Source organism: Dermacentor silvarum, chromosome 2, assembly GCF_013339745.2.
Source record: "Dermacentor silvarum isolate Dsil-2018 chromosome 2, BIME_Dsil_1.4, whole genome shotgun sequence".
Taxonomy (NCBI): Eukaryota; Metazoa; Arthropoda; class Arachnida; order Ixodida; family Ixodidae; genus Dermacentor; species Dermacentor silvarum.
In genome coordinates this window covers 245,759,960-245,782,290 of record NC_051155.1, presented here as the reverse complement: position 1 = coordinate 245,782,290, position 22,331 = coordinate 245,759,960, and the positions used below count along the sequence as shown (strand labels likewise).

Below are 22,331 nucleotides of genomic sequence, written 5' to 3'. Positions count from 1 at the left end.
TCCGCACTATAACTAAAACAACTATTTTATTGGGATAATGGACACTCGAGGCGCATTTCTTCCATTGCTGTCACCGTGCTCTAGGTTCCGTATTCACTTACTAAATAAATTAAAAAGCACGGTGTCACACACACACAAGCAAACATGAACACATCTCGCTCGCTGACTGCGGAAACGAACTGTCAGAACGCTCGAGTGACGAAGCGCGGCGAGCAATTGACCTTCGTGCTATCATGCCTCTCGCTTCAACGCGACCTATAAGCGGCGAAAACACGGCGCGCGGTGGACTTTTTCTGTCGCAGATTGCTTTCAAGATAGGGCCAAGGCGATCGTATCGCCGAAGTGGATCGTCGCAGATTACGTCCTGCTTCGGTCCATTGAAACCGTTCCGCATTGCTTTGCTGGCGAAAATCCTCTCCTTCTGTTTGCGCCAGTCCTGAACGCAAGTTTTGGATTCTCCGAACGCCCGTGATGTGGCCCAATTTCCGTCCGTCTCCGCACACATGATCACTTTCCTTTTAAATGCGGCATCATGATGGACTCGGTACTTCATGCTGATAGAGCAGACGCAGAGAACGTGAAGAAGACGGTAGACTATTGCCTAAGCACGTGTACTGCAGCACATGGAGGAAGCTACGGTAGCTAGGCTCGAGAGCAACTAGGCTCCATGGTAGCTCGACGCGCGTGCGAGGCGGCCATCTTGAAATGCCGACGGCTATATGGTAATGCAGATTTAGGGTCGTACTCGATTCTAACGCGCACGCAATTTTTGGACCTGTTTTATCGGAAAAAAAGTGCGCGTTAGATTCGAGTAAATATGGTATTTGTGGCTTGAGGGGAGCGTTTGCCATCTAGGTTGACTGCCGAACTTCCAGGCAGCCGCACTGTAACCGGTTTTGCGTGTCTTGCAACTGTACTATAAGTGATACGCATTTACATTGAGTGCTATGGGAGAATTAACGGGAGTCTGAAAAGACCGTATTATATCCGGTCCTGCACTATAAGCGGTTACGTTATAAGTAGTCTATACTGTAACGTGGTTCGACAGTATTTAATCTATTCAAAAGAACACTCTATATAACGGCAAGGGAACAAGAATTCAGGATCACCAGTCAGCCTCTAGAGTCTGTAAAGGAGTATGTTTATCTAGATCAATTACTCACAGGGGACCCTGATCACGAGGAAGAAATTTACAGAAGAATAAAATTGGGTTGGAGTGCATACGGCAGGCATTGCCAAATCCTCACTGGGAGCTTACCACTGTCGTTGAAAAGAAAAGTATACAATCATTGCATTCTACCGGTGCTAACATATGGGGCAGAAACTTGGAGGTTAACAAAGAACCTCGAGAACAAGTTAAAAACCGCACAAAGAGCAATGGAACGAAAAATCTTAGGAGTAACTTTAAGAGACAGAAAGAGAGCGGTGTGGATCAGAGAACAAACGGGGATAAATGATATTCTAGTTGACATTAAGCGGAAGAAATGGAGCTGGGCAGGCCATGTAATGCGTAGGATGGATAACAGGTGGATCATTAGGGTTACAGAATGGATACCAAGAGCAGGGAAGTGCAGTCAAGGACGGCCGAAAACCAGGTGGGATGATGAAGTTAAAAAATTCGCAGGCGCAAGTTGGAATACGCTAGCGCAAGACAGGGGTAATTGGAGATCACAGGGAGAGGCCTTTGTCCTGCAGTGGACATAAATATAGGCTGATGATGACGATGATATAACGATAATGTGCCAACTATCAAAATGGAACCAGAACTTAATTTATTTTAGGGGAAGAGTTACGCATCTATGCCAGCTAAAAATGTATTTTTCATTCATTGAAGTTCAAGCCATCGAAAGTTTCCCCTTGCAGAAAAAAATATTATGCAGATCCCACAAAACACAAGTGATGAAACCTTGCTGCAAGAAAACGGTTTAAGGTAGCAAATTAGTGATAACTTATTGTTGTATGTACATATTAACATATTGTGTATAAAGTTTTAACATATTATGTATAACCCGTGTGCAAATTTATTTATTTCATGTACCTTGTGTGTGCTTATTTCATGTAGTTTTATTTCTTGTATATATTTCATGTTTGAGTTATAGTACTTCATGTTTCCACTGTAATCAATGTATTAATAGTAGTATTTCAAGCGCTAGCGCTGCATTTTGCATGCACGAGTTTGTGTCTCCCCCCCCCCCGTAATACCCTCGCATGAGGGCCCTTAGGGGTATTGTAAATAAATAAATAAATAAATAAATAAATAAATAAATAAATAAATAAATAATGCCTTGGCTTGTGTGTACGTCCTTTCCGCTGTTAGGATTTACTAAGGGGCCACCAGAGGCAGAATGATGCATAACCTCTAAGCACCTGATCTTATACAGCACTATTGTAACGTGAACCTACCCAAAGTCGTGTAGAACAATGACACATTAGTGCAAAGCGACCGATAAAACAACCACACATACACAAGCGGCGCTGAACTAGACATATTGTATTCTGTGCACATAAGAGAATGAGGGAGAGAACACTTTATGCCACTCTCCAACACTTTCCTACAACTGGTTTTGGGGGTGCGGTGCAAAAGCTGCTGCTGAGGGAACACCTATGCCCCCTTGAGTGCAAGGCATGAATACATCTTGCTCAAAAAAGCAAATAATTTCGTTAAAAAAAAAAAAAAGAGGATAGCATGTTGCTTAAAAATTCATTATTTATATAAGTGTATATCAACTTTTACGACCCTGTGGAATCGAATCTGGGCTTTCTTATGCAAAGCTTTGTGAGCAGTAATTTGACTTCTGCTTTAAATAAACAATATTTGTACGTGGGACGAGTGCCATTCAGTCAGAATACTAGTTTAGTGCAGTCGCCAACCCATTCTTAAAACATGGAAAGGAGTGTGAATATGAAAATAATCATGCAGTTTGAGAAACCCAACAAAGGGATATAAAGTTATGACATTAATAGTATTATGGTAATTCTATAGCAGTGACTAAACAAAAAGGCATGCTTTCTCACTGCTCACATAGTGGTAAAGTATGTAGTACATATGCATTAAAATTTACCCCCCAAAATGGGAGTTTCAATCTGTGCGATTCATTACATATTTTACAATCCTTCCCAGGTATTATAAATGGATTGGCATATTCCAAACACATATTCCAACTGAAGAACACTATTCTGCATATATTGGCCGTTTAAAGCACCAGTTAAAGGCACAGATTAATAATAATGCAAGGTGTATGTCAGCATGAGCGGGTCTAGTAGCGATCATCTGACTGCATCATCACTGACATCTACATGTACTAGAAGTAGCCCTTAGTTGCCATCATATACAGCCTTTGCAGTGGGGTATCTTAGTCAGAATGAAAAGAAAGAAAGAAGAAAGAAGTCCTAATGTCCAAAATAGCGTGAACATACTTTCAAACAGGGCGCAGTAGTGGAATATTCGGTGCACTGGACGCAGGAGGAACAGCGACAAGGGCAGGTAGCAGTCTCGCAGCAGCTCAAACTCTCGGCACAACTGCTCACAGTGTGGTCCTGTGTACAAGCGCTCCAGAATGTGGGGCAGCATCTCCAGGTACCGCTCATCCAGCTGCACACAGCGTAGTACCAGATTAGACCAAAAAAAGCTCCATCACATCGCTGTTGACCCTCTCCTGCTGGGTCACTGTGCTTGCATGGCAGGAAGAACAAATGGCTCAGGATGTGTGGATTCTCCTGCACCTTAACCTCAGTGCCCTTAACCCTATTGCAGAAGCTGTCATCATCCAACAGTAGTACTTGGTTTTCTCAAACCTGCCAAAACAGCGGTATTTGAAAGAACAATTAATTCGTAAATTCAATATCTTATTATCATTAAGGGGAGATGCTACTCGGAAGAACTTTTCTTTAAATATTTTTGAAAGCTCAATGAAACTTTCACCATTTACAGAGTTTGAGCTCCTCTTTTCAAATCTGCTTTTAGTTTTTTGATAGCTCATTTGGTTAATATTTTGCACACCATGCATTTGTAAAAAGAATGCATTTTTATGCAAGCTTAGGCGATAACAGTGAGCACAAGAAACAAAAAAAATTACTCATATTTTCCCCTATAAATAGTAGAATTCAACAGAGGGAAAAAAATATTGTGCAACATTTGTGTTTTAGTCTAGAAAAAATTCCAACGCAGAGTTTCAGTTTCACCATTCTCAATGAAGAATCTTTTGAAATTATCTTACTGAAAATATTTGTGGAAAGCTCTGAAAGTTGTTTCTTTGAATTCAGGACATGTTAAAGCATAAGCATGCCAAATTTCATTATGATCAGACTACATAAGGTACAAGAATTTTAGTGCCCAAACTCTAAAAATGCTACAAAATGATGAACTGGGAAAAACACGTTTGAAAGTTTAAAGAACATGTTGCGACGCTAGACTTCGGCAAGGAAAGGATTTTCTTTTCGTATTTTCAGCAAAAATGCAGCGCTGCCGATGTGGGCTTTGGAAGAAGAGGGTCAGGCCAACATCCCCACGAAAATTCAAGAGCAAGCAATGCCGCGGAGTGAAATGCTGCGCAAGCGAAATTTGGGTAAATTTGCACTTTCACGAGCCACGGCAAGTGCTTTTTGCATTTTTTGCTAACTTCGAGTTGATTTTCAGCTTTGATTCTTCAATACATAAAGGAGGAGGCTTGGAGGAATACAAAACAGCAAAGCACAAAATAAATTTGTTTTTGTTTTTTTAAATTGCGGTTTTTCGACCCGGATCTGCCCTTAAGGTGTGACCTTACATGTAAAAATTTTACAGTAAGGCTATACAGTAAATCAAAAGCACCAAGTCACTGCTTGACCCACAAAGGCCAACTCACCTCCAACAAGTGCAAGTAGTCCAGCATGAGCGCACCAATGCCTTGAGCAGTGGAAGAAACTGGCTTGCTGTCCCTGCAAGATACAGCAGCTGAATATACATGTAAAAAAGAAAGCGCAACCAAGAAATTTCACATCAAACGGTAGTCAAGCCTTGTCAGGTAACGATATGCTAGAGTTCACAAAAATGGATGCTCTACTTGAGAAATGCAATGAGAATGTGACTACCGTATTATAAAAGCTAGCTGAAAGTTTTTACAGGTGTGACAAAGTTTTTAGAGCTGTGACAGCTGTGTGTTACAAGTAGATACTCCAACTTCTACTCTGCGTGACCTATGAGGACCCAGCAAAAGAAGCTGATGCAAAGTGTATTGTGATAGACATAGGGAAGTCACCCGCATGATCAAGCATTAATGGCTACTTTGCACAATAGTTTGCAGCTATCCTGGGTATGTATCATAAATATGATTCTGTAATGCAACCCTAAGGCGTGGAACAACCTTAAGGGGCAACTCGAGCAATATTAAGGTACGCTGATCTCAAAATGAAGTTTGTGTGGCATGTTGTTCCGGGCAGTTTGTTCATCTGTGAGAAACCATATGACAATGAAGTTTGTATGGCATGTTGTTCCAGGCACTTTGCTCATCTGTGAGAAACCATATGACAGAGTGTTGTGTAGTTTTTCCACAAATTAATGTAAAATATTCGCATGTGTATTTCTAATCCATGCCCCTGATTAGCTCATTTGCTACACTACTTGATAATAGCAGTGGGGTTACTTTTCTGGTCTATGTAAGTGAAACAATGGTGCAAGTGCTTGACAAAAAGAAACTGCTGCAAATTTTATTCTTCATATTACTATGCAGCTATTGCAGTTGCTGAAATAGTGGAGGTTGTATTGTCCTGAAGACTGCACAAACAGTATAGCAAAGCTACCCTATAAACAAGGCTCGAAATAAGTGGACTATTGTGGTCCAGCAGGTAAAGGTTCTCAAGAAAAAGTTCTTATGTGCTCTGTAATTAAATAAAGTATTATTTTTATTTATTTATTTAGAAAACACCTTACAGGCCCTGTCGGGCGTAAGGGGGGCAATGTAACAATGAGCTGTTGAGTACAATAGAAACTCAAAAATAAATCTAACACAACTATACAGTGGCTCAACTAAAAAACAAAAGCCGGATAATGTAAGATTAACATTTGATATCCACTAGCCCTGCCAAAGCTAAGGTGAAAAATTGGAGTTTGCTTAAGCTTCGCCTTTAGAGTGGAACGCGATAGCGTTATCGGGCCCCGTTCGCATCGCATTTTTGTTTGTGAGCGTCACCGCAACACAGAACGTGGGAAAGCCAGCTTACAAGGACCAAGCTTACACCGATCCCTTTAAGCCCGACCCTCATGAAGCGAACTTCCCCGACGATGTTCGCGCGTCAAAAAGTGTAGCGAGACGCGCCGCCGTGTTTTCGCCTCACCGCCCCTCATGCGACGATCCAGCGGCGAACGCCGCCGAGCCGCTATCAATGTGGCCAGCCGTGCAGCAGGATATTACTGTTTTTTAAATGTAACCCACAGTAAGATTTAGCATGCTGCGACACTTAATAACGTCATAACTTAGTGTTTTATAATTTTTCTTGAGTTATTTCTTCTACAACATACGCGGTTCCATTACGCTTTGAATTTCGCATACATAGGGCAACCAAGTAATTCTATGTGTGTGTGCGTCAGGAAAGTGCCAGAGGCAGCGCAATGGAAGCCAGGAGTGCATTGTATTTTTACTTCCCATGTCCGCCGATCTGCAGCGAAACAGACAAGCAGTACAAGCTATCTACCATAGCCCCCGAAAGCTTCCCATCTCAGAGGCCATATGTCGTCGTCGCACCTATCTCCCAACTTTACCGACAGGTGGCGCTCGCATCTCAATGAAAATTTCTCTCGCTAGGCTTAGGCGCGTTCGAAACGAGAAGCGATCTCGAAAATTCCTCAAGATTAGCCATAACACTCTCTCGTCGAAGCGGCATGAGACTAAGCAAAAGCCGGTTGCGCAGTCAGTTGCTACGAACGAAGTGAATTCTACAAAAACAACGCCAAATTCAGTTCGAAGCGGGCGACCGGGACCGCCGCCATGTTTTACATAAGCTCAATCCCATGATGCAACGGCCGGAAGTGCTGCCTCCTGATTGGATCGGGCTTGTCGCCGCACGCTGGACGCTTCCGGCGGCGGGCGAAAATATCTATCCCCTCCAAATCGGTGGCGCGGGTCGCGATTTTTGACGCCGACCGAAGAGCGGCCGCCGTCGGACGAAGTTCGCCGCTTGGACGCCGGAAATTCGTTCTATGAGGGTCGGGCTTTAAAGCCGGTTTCACTTTTAAACAGAAATGCATTGCTGGGAATATGTTTTTCCAGGGGCAATATAAGTCGTCTTATATTAAAATGTGAAGGCCCTAGCACCTTTGTTTATTATTTTATTAATTGTTTGCTATTGCCCCGACGCATGCACGTGTCCAAAATGCATTAGGAAGGCGAATCACGTTAAAACAGCAGCAGTAGCGATAATGTTATGCCAAACCAAAATGTACTGGGTTATCCTCTTACATGACCCATACTGCCTCAGGAAGTTTGCATTGCTGCAGAAACCTTCACACAGGCAGATTACAGCCATACCATGCAATAGGATGTTCATGAAATGGCACCCCAAGTGCAAGTGTTCCCAGCTTCACACCAATACACATGTGGAACAGTGCACCCTTATATCACTGAGGTGTTGGTAAAAAGCATTGCCACATAGCCACTGGCCTGGAGAACATACCAGGATGTCTTTTCTCAAAAGTGGTGCCAGTGTGCCGAAAGTAGGATAGTGCAGCTGAATGCTGTAGGTAAAAAGATGTTTTTGGGGCTGAGTGTGCATCATATGAACACAAGTGGATACAACTTTAGAGATACTTGTAATCTTTGTCACGGCTACTAAAGTGGTTCATTGCCAAATCACCTGTAGCCCCACTGCAGAGTGCAAAGTAGAATTGTAGAGCAATGTGTAGTTGGTAGGATGCCATATTCTCACCATGTCGCAAATCAGTGCTGCAGAAATCCATAAGGTGTACTACGTTAGTGCACTAGATATGATAGTATTGCAACAAGATGCAGTTCGACTAACTTATGCATCACCTGTGCAATTAAAATGGAATAAATTTTATTGTGACAATACTGAGAGTCACAGTGAGTGCTTGACAAGCATTTGCGAGAAAGCAAAGGTTTCAATTTGTTGTTGTGAGCACTAGCTGTGTCTTTGGATCTTTAGCAGATAATGTGTGATATTTGTTAGACTTTTTCATGGTGACTATTTTATAGTGTACGGCTAAACCAGGCAGAATACAATGTCGAATTAATGAATTAGGTAGTTTCCTTTAAGGTGGGAGGCCACATTCAAAAGTCAATTTTCTAGCACAAGATTGATTTTTTTTTTACATTTTATGTATGCCCAAACATTCAGAAACATGTTGCAAATAAAATTATCTTCCTATCATCATTAGTATGGGAGTTACAGTGAGTTTTCCAACCCATATACTCGTATTGCAAAACTGAAACCACATTGCATTGGTTCCGAAAATCAGTGCTATTTCTTTGATATAAATATTAATCAAAATACTTTTTTCATGTTGCATACAGGCAGCCACACCAATTAAAGACTTTAGTGCATATCATGGGGGTCCCAGCTATAAACCTGGTGCATTTTAGGCCTCTATGTGTTGTTTTTGACATCACATGGTTTGAAACATTTGTATACGTTTTTTTTTTCTTCAAAACTAGATCTTGCTACACAAGTTGTGGTTATTGGCGTTCAAGAATGGCACTGCTATAGTAAAACCTCGTTAATTCGGATTTCACGGGACCGAAAAAATGTCCGAATTAACCGAATGTCGAATTGTCGAGGGTATCAAGGAAACAGTGTTTGCACACAATTTGTATTAACTTTGAAGAAATAAACTTGAAACTTGAAAGAATAAACAAATGGTTTCTATGTCAACACGCTTTTATTTATTGAATGAATCAGCAAAACACTGTTTCTATTTTGCACCAAAGCAGTGCGGAAACTGCAATTCCCATCATCTCTTGACTGATTAGCCCTGGCAGCGGTGAAGAATTCGCTACTTGTTTCACAGCGCGGCTGCAGCACGCGTCTTCATCTGAGACGCGCTTTGAACTACCGGGCACAATTATTTTTTCCCAATTATTTTTTCGCCAGTGTCGCCAAGTCGCCGCCCATCGCGACGCGACGTAGATGGCGCTCGTCATCCTTGACAGCTTTGCACTGAGTAAAAACGAAACTATTGTGTACTGCAACCGCGGCCACTGTCGACGAGATCATGGACGGCGCGCGGCCGACGCACGTACTTAGTCAAAATGGAACTACCATCTGCTGCAGCTGCGGATGAAACCGTGGTCGCTATCGACGCAATCATGGATGGCGTCTACGCAGTCAAGAAGGCATGCGGCCAATGCGGTGCTACGCGCGGCGGTAAACGCAAAAATGAAGCTTTTAAAGGCACAAACAGGCACAAAGCGTTCCGCCATTGCTGTCACGTACGATTTTCACTGATGACTATGGCGATGCAAACTCCGTCGCTTTGTTTCGATGGACGCTAACACCGTTCTGGCTCTATTGCGTCGCCAATTTGCGGCACTCTGCCAGCCCAGCACTTTCTTTCTTGTTTTCCTTTCTTGTTTCGGAGGGCGGCGCGGCATAGAGCTAAGGGCGCCGTCCATTCGTGTTCGGAGGGGTGGAAGGGCAACGGGAGAGAGGCGCGCGAGGCTGGCGATGCGGAGAAGGATGGAAAACCGCGCGCGGTGGTGCCTTTTCAAGGAGTTTGCATTCCATTCCCTTTCCGCACGGACACCCAGTAGCCAGACTTCATCGTTATAACCGATAATGCGGCATGTGGGCATTGTAGTAAGAGGGTTATTTCACCATAGAAAACAAAAGTTGACGGTGCAGGAGCTTCTCATTGTTATAACCGATATATTGTTAAAACTGGTATCGTTATAAGTGGGTTCGACTGTATTAAAAAATTATTGCTGGCTCATTGTACTTACTCAACCAGTTGTAAACCATTGTACAAGAATGAACTTCTTTATTTCATAAATAAATGAGAAATTGGTATTATATGCTTCGTAACATTGCATCATAATGTAGTGCAAATCTATGCTCGTCACTGTCACTAGGTATGCGCTGAACTCGTACTGATGGCCATTTGTAGCAAACTCTGGCATTCAACTGTAAAAATTTATGAAGAACCAATTCCAATTGCTGTCAAAGAATGTATTTAGCATGCTTTCAGAAGTGTTTATTTGTGCCACTATGTGTCATGGGTGATGTTATCAGTTTTATAGTTTTTTTTATTTATTCTTTCTTTTTGTACTTCTTTTTTTCTCATTTCTCTCTCTGAACTTGTGAATGTGCCGAGTAGACAGTACAGCGACTGCCATGTCCAGCCCACAAGCGATTTACGCTTCTGTGGGCACGAATACTACTTTGTATTTTTATGGAATAAATGTGACTGTGTTATGTGTGCACGCACGCATGTGTGTGTGTGGGCATGATGGGTGGATCACTCATTCATTTAGTGTGCCGGTGCTGCACAGTGTTCTGAATTGGTCCTTGAGGAAGTGGAGCTATAAGTAGTACTGGTTGTCTTCCGCGTTTGGGTCTGGTCAGACTCTGCGTTACCTTCGGGGTCAGCCCACGAAAATGGTTAGACAGTCACGCAAAACTGGGGTAAGCTTACAGAGAATGCCATATGCTAAAACAAAACTGGACTACGGAGTGAGCCGAATTGAAACAGTTGAGGAAAAGTCCGAACGTTCGAACCACTAAGGCCCCGTGTTACCAAGCGATCACAAACACAAATGCGAGTGCCTAGTTTTTGTGCAAGAAGCTACACTTCTAAAAGGTTCACACCTATATTTCTGATTGCTGCCATCTCACACAGCATTACAGAATGCCTGTAACTCAGAGACAGCCAGAAATGCAATAAAGTAGGGAACTTACAAACGCCGACAAAAGAAGGCCGAATGTTATGCACTATCGCGCCATGTTACGATATGGTCACGAACATGAATTGGAATGATTCACATGCATAAGGAATGCCAAGGCGTTCAAAGGATGATTATGCATCCGATTTTTATTGCTTCTTTTGTACGTCATTTTAGTGTTCATGTAGCTAGGACAGGCATAAAAATAGTTTAAAAAATAAAGCTTGAAAAGAATACGATGAGTGCGCATGCTACCGCCTCGATGGAAAATTCACAGGCACTGGGCCCTGGAGGAGAAAGCCTGAACTAGCAACACTGAAAAATAAGTATGTTACCAAACGGCTGCTCGGAGCGTTGGTAAAAAGATACCAGCCTGTGGGTGTCCGAGGCTGCGTAGAACACAGTATGTTACCAAATGGCAGTGCCGCCCCAAAGAAGGGGTCCATAGAGGATGGCAGAAAACTAGGTGGGGTGATGAAGTTAGGAAATTTGCAGGCGCAAGTTGGAATGAGCTAAGCGCAAGACAGGGGGGGGTAATTGGAGATGGCAGAGAAAGGCCTTCGTCCTGCAGTGGACATAAATATAGGATGATGATGATGATTTTTTTTAGTTCATTGCATAAGTCCTACACTTAGCTACATAAATGCCAAAGCTTTACTCAATTCAGCAATTCATTAGTTACTTACCATTGACGAAGCGACTAGGATGTTTAACTCTTTCACTACCATGGGGAAAATAGGTGTTTTTTTCTTCTGAAGGAACTACTGCCCTCAATATTTTATGTAATACATTAACAAAGAGCAGAATGAATGCACTTTTCATGCATAAATGTTTTTATTAACGCGATTTATATCATAAAGAAGATATAAATTGCTAAAATCAAGATTACGGGATAAAATTAAACAACATTTGTAAAGACACGCTTGTATCTACTAAGAAAAAATTTTTACGAAAATTATCACATATAGAAAATGTATTGCTCTCGAATAGGCACTATCTCCGAAAAAATCAAAATTTTTCATTAAACAGGTATTCCGCTAGAAAAAGTTAAATGCAAGCACTACAGTTGGGCATGCCGGGCTGCAGCCACCGATGTTCTGGGCTGGTTTGTGTCGTCGCCACTTTCAGACTCTAAGTCCGACGAAACGTCAGTGTCCTTCGGCTTGCTGCTATTCGATGCATCGATAAGATCAGCCGCAAAAAAAACTTGCAATGGAAGGTTCGTGTGCATGGAGACCGAAGCATGATACATTTTCGTGAACAAAATTGATTTTCGTAAAACTTGACACGACATTCGTAAAACGGGCCCAAATTCGTAAACTTTACGAGAGATTCGAGAGAGTTGGCAGGTACGCAGATGCCCCAGCTATTATGCACTAAGTTTATAAAAAAAATGAAAACTTTCTATGCAGATGAAACCAATGGCATGCCATTAGCAGCAATCTGAAGAAGTGTCTCATTTTTTAATGGGTCTTTCCCAATGAATTAATTCGAAATCACTTCTTCACAAACATATTAATTATTACTTCTATGGCAGTTATGTCACCATAAGAAGTTCGAAAACATCAATTTCAATTGTTTGCGACATGCTCTCTTTTGCGTGACTCTTTTTTTAATGTGTTAACGAAATCGTGGAACGCTCGAGAACCAGCCCAAAACTGCAGCAGTTCAATTTTGTGTTCATTCAGTCTTGCTTTTGTTTTAAGTAATTATGCTCACATATGCCATGGTACTAATGAAAGATGAAGCTGCTGAGAAGGGACAGACACAATTAGAGAATTAGGTAGTGTATCATTTCAATATGGTTCGCGGAGCACAGTAGCACAGCTTCGCGACTCGACCGTTACTGCACTGTGCTTCCTCACCTAATTAATGCGGCAGTGATATACCACGGCCGCAGTTTACATAAATGAAGGCAAGAAAGCAATTAAAATCACCAAGAGGCCATTTGCTGTTCAAGTTCATGAAGCAGACCACAGTGCAGCTTGTAGATGGGTGCGAGCAGTGAGAAAAGTGAGGCTGTTTCAGATGAGCCAAGTTTCTCAGACCATTCCCGAAAGGCCTGCGAAAAAAAAAGAGCACACAGATCCAAATACTGATTACAGGCAAATCTCAAATATCAAGTCTCCATTTTGCCACTCATCTTCTCGAGCAGCCCATAGCAGACAGCCCATGCTGCTTTAATTAGGAGACTGATGGATTTTTTTTTTTTAAAGTGAAATACAACTTTCTCAAGCTTTGCACCTTGAGCAGTTTCTACAACTAGTCTTCAAAATCAATGCTTTCCAAATTTTAGTTAGATAAGAGCAGCACTTAAATCTTCACAGTGAGACCCTTTTCAAGAAATTGTCATTTGTTAACTGGAAAAGATAAGACAGAGCACTCGAATCTTCACAGTGGGATAATTTTCAAGAAATTGTCATTTGTTAACTGGAAAAGATAAGACAAGCTCTAGACAGTAAAGGAATAAATGTGACCCAAAGGAAGGTGAGCCCGTTTCATTCTTGTCTAGAGTCACTTTAACGAAAACAAGGTAAACTAATGACTTGACTTAATGTAGAAACTAATTCAGCCGAGAGTTGTGCTTGGCAATAGAAAAGGGGGTGGGGGGATACCTGAAGAGTAGAGAAAGTGGCCTTCAATCAGACAAGTGCCTTCAGCCAGAACCAAAGCCTAAATTGCATAATACTTCCCGATTTCTCCACAATTATTAACAAAAAATAATGAATATTTACTCCCCAAATTGTTATATAAATTTTGTCTATGCAAATATAACTCCCTTCTATCTCAATAAATTTTATTGTTTTACAGCACATATGGTTGCATGAGAACATTCCTTTTATAAAAATTATTCATGTTTCAATGCATTTTCTTTTTTCATTCTTGTAGGAAGCATTCCTATTCAATTCTTGTAGGTTTCATAGCTGAAAAATACTATAAACAAGCTACAACACGAGTTTTCTCAAGCAGCCCCCTATCAGCAGCTTTGTGCGAAACATGGCCTGGCTTGCTTCAGCATAGTTTCCGATGGTACACAATATGTGCTCTAGAAGGCGCCATGAGTTGACCAGACACGAGGCACATTAAAAACCATGCAACAAGAATGCAGAGCCTACAGCACAGATAAATGCACGCAAGAGCCTATGTTCACATGTGTCGATATCTTCAATGTCAGTCGGTGATGTTCAGTAAGATTAAATTGCGAGAATGCAACACTTGATGTGCATGCAAGAGTCTTGTACAGTGTTTTGTTGGATGACACTACTAGCTAGCCATGTAACATAGCTGAGCCAAGCTTATGTGGCTCCACTAGCACATACTGTAACAAATACAAGCAGTTATTACACATTTTTGGGAATGTAGAAGACACAAACAACTTTTTTGAGCATGCATTATTGCAAAAAATATTATTACGTATTCCTTGGACTAGCATATTGTGTTGTAGACACCCGAATCAAATTTCCGTAAACAATCAGGCAAAGCATAAAATACCATATTTATTAGAATATGAGGCAAGGATTTTCCCTAAAATCTTTAGCCTTGAAGTCACCCCCCCCCCCCACTTTATAAACGAATTTTGCCTTTAGGTGTGGCTTCAAGGCAGAGTGAATTTCGCTGTGTAGTGTGGCTTCCCGGCAGCGCGACTTTCGCCTTATAGTGTGGCTTTAAGGCAGCGTGTGCTGCAATGCCATGAAGCCACACTATTAGGCAAAAGTTGCATTGCCGTGAATGAAACACTTATGGCAAAAATTCACATATAACCCGCAATGTGTTAGAGCTCCCTTCCCCCATATTTCATGGTCGCCATTTTGCGTTTTGGCGGTGTTAATTCAGTATTTCAGGCAATCCCAGCCGAGTCTCATTCATCCGTCAGCTACTTTATATCACCGTATATTTTAGTGTGCATACTTAAGCTTTTTTTCTTGGGTCCTCCAACTAGCACCCTAGCCTTATAGTCGTGACTGCCTTATAACCGAATAAATACGGTAGTCTTTTAGTGCCCCTTCAAGAAGCTCTGTGGTGCTATGGTAACTTGCTGTCAATTACTGAAATTCTAAGTGCTCTATATGTGGGGCCAAGTTACAATAAGAATCAGAGTGGTGAACGGAACCAGAACTGAACTGAAAACCAGAGCTCAAACCATTATTTTTAGCTGAAGTGGAACTTAACCACACAATTATTTTTTCACTATATTAGAATTAAACCCAAACTAGAACTTATTGAAGGAATCATTCCAAACCGGTTAGACAAATGGTTCATAAAGCTCTGTAAACCAGTGTTGCCATAGTAATATTGTCTCTAGATTTAGCAACTTTCTTTTCTGTTTGACGCTTTCTTCTATTAGGTGGCCGGATACATTTTTCTCCAATGACACAGAACAAATGGCGACACTTTAGCGACTTTTAGAATGCACTTCATTCTTAAAAAGTGCAGTCACCTTGTATGCAGCTACTCGTTGTGAGGGCCAATGTAGCAGCATAGCGGACAACCAAGTGAATTGGAGCGAGTATCAAAATGTTGCAGTGTCCTAGAGGGGTATTCTGTAAGAGTCCACCTAGTGGACTGTCCACTTCGGCTGGTGCCATAGGCTGCCGCTTCACGAGCACAAAGGAGACTGGCTGGCACCTTCGCGCTCGTGAAGCGGTAGCCAATTATAGAATAAAGCACCAACTGAGCCAATGGCGAAAGCCGAAGTGGACAGTCCACTAGGTGGACTCTTACAGAATACCCCCCCCCCCCCCCCTGCTGACACGTGACCACATACTCCGTCGTGACGTCACAACACAGCAGAAACGAAACCGAAACTGGATTTAGACAACCTAATATAATACATTATTTACGGCACTCTGAGGCTTGTCACTATTTCTTCTAAGGTTTAGAGGTCTAGGACCTTGATATAATGAAAAGAAAATATGAATAGTTGAAAGTATCACGTCAGTACCCTGTTAATTTCGAGCCGTTATCGGTCCAAACTGGTTCTAACAGTTATATTTTTGCTCTGGAGCAGAATCTGAGGCAAACCAGCAAATATGAAGAAGTCTAAACCTGAACCAGAACCAGAACCAAACCTGAAAACTGTTCAGTCCAACACCCTGATATGAACTATGATGAAAGCTCACACTCAAAAACAATATGTGTTCAGCTCAGAACATTCATCACAAAATCAAAGGCAAAGCAAGGCTAGTTTCTGTAGACATACAAAAAATTTAATGAAATTTTTTTGAGAAACTAATTTTTCTGATTGATTTCTTTTACAACACAGTAGTATTATACAGGCACATGAAATGTGACAAGGACTCTCATATTTTCCAAAAATAACTCCTTACAGCTTTCTTCTGGAAGCAAAAAATTTGCAAGCTATCCAATCTTGTGCATGGGTCCCACAAGATCAATGTGTATTTCAATTTGCTTCTGACCCAGGGGTTATGTGCTAAAATCTCACTGCTCACTGGAGCCTTCCCAAGTATTCCTTCAAAAAATGTTTTGAAATGAGAAGTGCAAATATCTGAAATAGGCACTGACCATGATAACCTTAGGTCAACATTATGCCAATACATTTACTACATTACCCAATTCAAGGACAGTGTGATTGCCAAGGTAATAAATGAATGTACTGGGACTTCTGAAGGCATAATTCTAAGAATGCTTTATTTGCACAGCCATGACAATGTTTTATGCCAAGCAGTGCACAAGACAAGGCGAACCATCCCTATCTTGGCATTCGAATAGAGCCATGGTGCCACTGAGAAAAACTCACATAAACGGTTGCGCCACATTTTCCTTTAAGTTGCAGCATTGTAAGAATCTCCGTGATCAAAATGGAAAATTCACTTTCAGTTGTTAAGTTTCTTTGGTGTAGCTACTTCACTTGGTCCAGAATTTGGATTTCTGGAAGACATTGAAATACTAAATAGTACTCCAATATCACCATTATTAACTGACGTCTACCGCACAGGGCCCCTCTTTTAGTGCTTCCAAGCATCTCCAAAAGCACCACAGAAAAGTTCCTCACAAACATTGAAAACACAATGTAGTTCTAATACATTGTTGTGGTTATATTAAATTGCCATTATTCAACACTTGGCTTTTATTGCCAGAGAGGAACAGCTCGTAGGACAGCTCTAAAAACGCCCTAACTTTCTTGTTCCACATAAATGACCTTTGAGCTAATGCTAAATAAAACTTGGTTCCTTGTCCCTTGAATTCAGATCAGCCAATAAATATTAATAAATAATAAAATTAAAAATGAATAAATTAAGTATTAATATATTATCAGTTTTCTCTAAGTCAGGTAAACAAAAGGTATGACGAAAAAAATTAACATGCAAATGACCATAAATCATAAGAAAAAAACTTTGTTGTAGGCTAGCTTCACAATCATAGCTCAGAACACGAACATATATGGCAATAAGCTAGTCACTCCACATCAGTATCACGATGGCAGATGACTGATTGATAACATGTTTCGTTGCCACTTTTGTGCATAGTGTTGCTGCGATGGCTGTAAATGCTGAGAATGGGGACTGGATGCAAAAGACGGTGAAGCATATCACCTACCACCACTACCACTTCCAGGTCCTTCTTGTAGCTGCGTTCTGTCATCAGCAGCTCCTTACTAATGAAGTACTCCAGCGGGAACATCTGAAATCAGAAGGAGAGCCCCGCAACAAGCAAAATTAAGCTGTGTGATGGCTTTCCAATAAGGCCAATTCCAACACCTAACATTTCCCGAGACAGCGGTGAACATAACAAAAACTAATAAAAATTTTGATGGTACCATCTCACAAGTTCAAGAGGTATTTTTTTTGAAGTGCTGCAATACATAAAAGGTGAACTTAATGTGGTTCTGAATTCAATAAAGAGTTGCAGTTTTGCCCGAAAGGCAAAGCATTCATTGAGATAGCAAATTATTAGACAGCTATACGAACTAAAGTTAGTAGTTTTATCAGCTGCATAAACTGCTGTAAACATTCACTTCCTAACTAAATTAATAAGTATGTTGTCATGCGCGCACAGGCGAACACGAATACATCTCACTCAATGACTGCAGACATCGCTGTCATAACACTGGCGTGATCAGCAGCAAGGCGACTGCTTTTTGTGCTGCCTCTCCCTTCAACACAGACTAGGTGCAGGAGAATACAGCGCATAATATGCTATCACCTCGCAAGTTTTCCCTTGCACCTACAGCATATAGTGTGCTGTCGTGATGCTATCTCACTTGGGACTTTATACGGAACATTATGGTCTCACCGAGGGCACAAATTTGCCTAGAGTGTCTATATAATTGCCATCGCAATTAAAAAAAAAAAAAACTGAAGCAACAGATTGATGAAATACTATAGCTGAACTTTTCAAGAGTGAAACATGACCTAGGCATTAAAACCAAACTGTTGCCATGGACAGCTGTTGGGGGGATGTTGTAAATTACACTAAGAAGGTGGAAAGGGTGAAATCCTTCATGGGAATAGGTTTTACAGCAGTAAGGTTGCATTTTAAATAGCATTAATTTCAGCTTCTAGAGCAAAAAAAGGCAGTTTAAAAGGCAGTTAACAAATGTCTTTAGAACACACAATATCAAATGTTCATTTTATTAAATGATTTGCTTAAATGTCATATATCATTTTCTTCTGTGGCATAGTAAACATACCATAAAGTTCAAGAGTAGGACAGATGGAAGATTAGAAATCTAGCAGATGCAATACTTATGTGGTAGTGTTGTTGCCCAAAACGGTATGTTATCTTACATTAGTAGGTGCAGGAGTTTTGGAGCTTTGAAAATGTATGTTGCATTGCTGCTAGCTTACATCACAATAATACCACATGGTAGCAATGTGAATTGCACATTTAAATCCAAGATGGCTGGCACTAACAAGAAACCTCCACTACAGTCTTTTGTGGGCACAACTATAGTAGATTTAATAAATGATAAGTCAAGATTAAATGTTGATGTAAAAGTTAAATCCAACAAAATAGAAATGCAGCAGTGCTTGTGATCACTTTACAATACTGCCTATTATATTTAAAGAAATAATGCCCTGTCTTGTACTTTCCCATGGTGAGATATCTTAGTGCATTATCCCCACATCTAAATAAAAGCGGTTCCTCCATTTCCTAGGGCTGAATCTAGAGTGGCCAGTAGAAACCTAAACCCCAGAAATTAAAGAAAGTTTGTCTTCTAATCTCACATTCGTACAGAATAGCAAAAATATTGCCTTCAGAGTATCATGCATGAAGACATCAACCTTATTTGCACTTTTCCAAGGTTCAGCAGCTTTCGTAACACACCAAAATAGCTTCCCTGAATTTCCTTTATAAATATTCAGCTTTGATTGAAATAGGCAAATTTTGGATGAAAAGAAAAACGGGGTGGAAAATTGCACATGCAAGTAGAAACAGGAGTAAAGCACAAAGAGTAATTATGAAGGGGACATAATTAAGATAGCATTAATAAAATTAGTGGTTTCTTCAGGTAATGCCTACGTGAAATGGTTATTTTTCACCATTTCACATAGGCATAACTTTCAGGATGCCAGATAAGGGCTAGCTTGTATTTTGAAAGCTTGACTGAATACACTTCTGACAATATTTTACACTGCTTTGAAAGCTCCTTTCAATTAAATGCATGGCCAGACAAAATTAAAATGTGACTTGTGCAATCTGAAAGAGGTATTGCACCACACCGTGCACTTGTTTTTCTTGCAAAACATCACTGCTGTGCACATGTGCTACTTATTTTAAAATTTACATATAAATAAATAAATATAGTCGAACCCAGATATATCGAATCTGAAGGGGATCATGAAAAAAGTTCAATATATAGGTAATTTGAAATATAAAAGAAAAATTTTATACAGAAATTTTCAAGAGGATTTTACAGCTGTTCCATATACACAATAATTTGTTATTTGTGGGTTCAATATATCTGGGTTCAACTCTGTCCGTCTCTCTCTCTCTCTATGTGTGCATGCGTGCGTGTGTGACATCTTCAAGCTTAAGATAAGAGTACTTTTGTGCCAAAGACGCAGCTTTAGTTTAACTCATTAGTATACTTGTGCCCCTTTATGTGTCGCGTGCACGGCACAGCTATAACTACCAGAAAACTGCTTGTACTGCCACATGTCCAAAAGCCGTTGCATGGTATCGACAATGTTACTGGCACATACAAGATATAATTGGTTCTTCTAAAATAAAAAAAGGAGCTATTTATTAGCAGTGCGGTGAACCTCTCACGATTCCATTCTTGGTAATAGTTTTCTGATTTTGCAGGAACATGAATTATGAGAAGCAGTTGGGACAGGTTAGAGGCGGACATTTAAGGTGGGGGGGGGGGCACACACTGAATAATGACAACACAACAGACATTCGAATACAATCATACCATGCAACAATGCGAGAGAATTTATTTCTGCAAATGCAGCTTACAGGGGTGCTATTCAAGATACTTGTTGAAATCCACCATATTTTTGAAAACTTAAGGTCGACTCATCTGATTTGAGAGCAGGCTCTCAGTCAATCAGATTAGGCAACCTTGAGATTTACACAACATGGCGGATTTCAACAAGTGTACAGAATACAGTGAAACTTCGTTGCTACGAACACCACATTAACGAAAATATCCCCTGCTGACTGCTTATAGTTACAATGTAAAATATTTCAGTACTACGAGCTTCAGAATACCAAACTTTTCAGAATAACGATTGCAATTCAGTTTCTGTGTCATGTTAACAATGCCTTAGTACTACGAACTAATATTCCCAAATCTGGGGATTCTTAGATTTCCATGTATCCGTTATGGCAGCTGGTACAGTAGGCTAGCAGACGACAAGGCGCAGAAAGTGGATGCCGTGGCGCATGAGTTCGGAAAACCTGAGACGGCGCCGGAGGAAAAAAAATTGCAGCCATTCCACTCTGTGAATGTAGGCTACCAGCGGAACTGTAAAAGAACTACACACAGTTCAGTGAGTGAGTAACTAGGAAATTGAACGTTTATTGACAACACACAACTATGCGAACACGCACAATCGCTACTAATAGCAGCCCAACCTGTCAAGGTGCCCAAATTGAAACACGCCAAGCATCTCAAGACGCTGGCACGTAACAAGACGCTAGCCCGCAACAAATTCATAAGGGTGTTCTATGGCCCTTGTCGAAGCATGCTTCTGTGACGTAATGGTTTCAATGTCGGGATTCTGTGCTAGTGGTCCTATGTTCGAATCCTGCTGCGGTGGATGATTTCAAATATGTTTAATTATTTATTACACAGTACTTTGTTGAAAATGACGAATTTACAAAGTCGTTTAACCCTTTAGGATGCTGTGTACACAATTGTGTATGGCGAGAAAGTGCGTCAACAGCAATAGCATTGATAAAAGTAATGGTGCTTAAAGTGTGTCGCATACATCTTTAAGGTATGAGGCCAAGTGCTGGGAAAAAAAGTTTAAAAAAGAATAAACAATACAAATTATTGGTCTACATCATAAAGCACACTTTTTTAGGCCCATGTGAACCTTTTCAAATATGCATTATTTTTTTCAATATTTTAATTATTTGAAAAACTTAATTAAACGTGGGTCTCACGCCAACAGTCATAACTCTAATTTAACTCGATAAAAAAATACAATTTTTGGCAATGGTATACGGGAGGCTTTGATCTGTGCAATGAACCAAAATTACTGAGATCAAATGAATTCTCGAAGCATAGTGATGAAATAAGCAAAAACATGTGTGCTTCCATTGGGTGTGCCTTGGGGTAAAAGGCATTCATATCAAAACTTGTGGCACAATTTTACTTGTTGAGGTTAATTGCGCACCCAATAATATGAGAAATAATTGTGCCAAGTTTCACAACAAAATCTTTATTAGGGAAAACGTTAAGAATGTTCGCGTTTGAAGAAATCGCAAGAAGATGGGTTCTGAGAAAATCCACAAAAAGATCTCAAAGCGTAGTGCATGCATAAGATTATCGGGAGAGCTAAAATCCCCAACATTTGTAGCCAGTTCCGTCTTGGGTATTGCTCTTGTCTGATTTTGCTCATGTGGCACCTCGACTTTCTTTTTTTTTTTTTTTTCTAGCTTGCTTTGCAGTATTAGAGGTATTTGCAGTATGTCGCCAGGTCCGTCGCCGTGTACTGATTACCGGCAAACTTTCATTTTGTTCGTCTTTGCGCTCTAAACTTCCGCATTCAGCGGCTGCCAGTAAGAAAAAGTAATCGACAGAAAGTAAACACATCCACCAAACAATTCTCTGCTCCTTTAGCGCGCGAGCAGCCTCGAGAACGTAAACAACACGTGCAAAACATTGCACGTCCACCTGGTGAGGCGTTTATTATTTTAATTGACAAATAAAGTGTTGAAAGTGCTAGTATGGCATTCTTACACATTTGTACGTGATACGATTCTTAAATCACCAGCAAAGAACTGCAAACCATGGCATTTTTTCTGTTCCACAGAAAACTAGCA

General features: G+C 40.8%; 1 protein-coding gene across 1 annotated transcript in view; it reads right to left on the bottom strand.

The window, feature by feature from the left end:
* LOC119443034 (FERM, ARHGEF and pleckstrin domain-containing protein 2-like) overlaps positions 1–22,331 on the bottom strand; it is a 128,821-nt gene that overhangs the window by 36,923 nt on the left and 69,567 nt on the right. The window contains exons 11-14 of the mRNA XM_037708160.2: positions 17,427–17,510; positions 12,806–12,930; positions 4,845–4,917; positions 3,418–3,592 (exon numbers count right to left, since the gene is read on the bottom strand). Of these exons, the coding sequence (XP_037564088.1) occupies positions 3,418–3,592; positions 4,845–4,917; positions 12,806–12,930; positions 17,427–17,510 (457 nt within the window). The remainder of the gene's footprint in view (positions 1–3,417; positions 3,593–4,844; positions 4,918–12,805; positions 12,931–17,426; positions 17,511–22,331) is intronic.